The following is a 1,140-nucleotide window of genomic DNA, read 5'->3' as shown; positions in this document are numbered from 1 at the left end:
TTTTTTTGCAAATAAAATATAGAGAAATGATTCTATGTGGTGGATAAAGTTGAACATAAGACATTTTGTTGCTAAGAAGGTATCAAAATTGTGGAATTAACAAATTTAGTGTGGTAGTAAACATATTTCAACCATATGATTCACTGGTACAGATTAAAGAAAATTCACTGGGAATAGAAGGGGATAGATTCCCGGCGCCGCTCGGGGAGGTGCGTCTCCGGCATGGCTGCAGCCGACCCTGGGGACCCGGCGCCAGCGCCAAACCCTGCCGGGCTACTGCTGGGCCATATCGTGGCCTCGGGGACAGTCGCTCAGGAGATATTAGATATATCTAAGAAATCTACTCCTTGCTTTGTGAACTTCTCCAGGCTACAGCAGATCACAAATATTCAAGCTGAAATCAATCAGAAAAACCTGGAGATTGAACTTCTAAAACTAGAAAAAGATACAGCAGACATTGTTCATCCTTCTTTTTTGGCTCAAAAGTGTCAAACTCTGCAAAGCATGAATACTCATTTGGAAGCAGTGCTAAAAGAGAAGAGGTCCCTCAGGCAAAGACTGTTGAAACCCATGTGCCAGGAAAACCTGCCTATTGAAGCAGTTTATCACAGATACATGGTACATTTGCTGGAGTTGGCAGTGACTTTTATTGAGAGATTAGAAACCCACCTTGAAACAATTAGAAATATTCCTCATTTAGATGCAGATCTAAAGAGAATGAGCAAGGCTTTAGCCAAGATGGATATTTTGGTGACTGAGACAGAAGAACTGGCAGAGAATATACTCAAGTGGCGAGAACAACAAAAGGAAATTTCCTCTTGTATCCCCAAAATATTAGCTGAAGAAAATTATCTTCACAAATGTATTGTAACACCATAACGCCTTCTTTATCTTTACTTCTAAAGTTTATGTCCAAACTATTAATGCCAAATGATACAACTTGTTCAATTAAGCAAAAATGGTTTCTTTTTGCTTAATTGTATGTAGTCGTGTGAAGTCCATTTCTAGTCAATGATAACATGGGTATATATAGGCTTTGCTGCAGCCCTCTCTATGTTAGAGTACTAAAATTCCAAGTTCATTAAGACCAAACTAAATTTTCCTTCGTTTTTCATATGTGCACCTGAAAATTTTTTTTTT

General features: G+C 38.6%; 1 protein-coding gene across 1 annotated transcript; it reads left to right on the top strand.

Moving 5' to 3' along the window:
• Window positions 1–201: 201 nt before the first annotated feature.
• On the top strand, window positions 202–959 carry LOC102251647 (HAUS augmin-like complex subunit 2). The gene has a single exon (XM_014548581.1). The coding sequence runs from the start codon at window positions 223–225 to the stop codon at window positions 877–879; it is 657 nt and encodes a 218-aa protein (XP_014404067.1). The 5' UTR covers window positions 202–222; the 3' UTR covers window positions 880–959.
• The last annotated feature ends 181 nt before the right edge of the window (window positions 960–1,140 follow it).

This window comes from Myotis brandtii, unplaced genomic scaffold (genome assembly GCF_000412655.1).
Source record: "Myotis brandtii unplaced genomic scaffold, ASM41265v1 scaffold516, whole genome shotgun sequence".
NCBI lineage: Eukaryota > Metazoa > Chordata > Mammalia > Chiroptera > Vespertilionidae > Myotis > Myotis brandtii.
The sequence above is the reverse complement of the archived record's forward strand: the minus strand, read 5'-3'. Positions and strand labels throughout refer to the sequence as shown.

What these genes read in the sequence shown, in the direction of transcription:
- LOC102251647 (XM_014548581.1), top strand. Translation starts at nt 223, where the DNA reads ATGGCTGCAGCCGACCCTGGGGACCCGGCGCCAGCGCCAAACCCTGCC.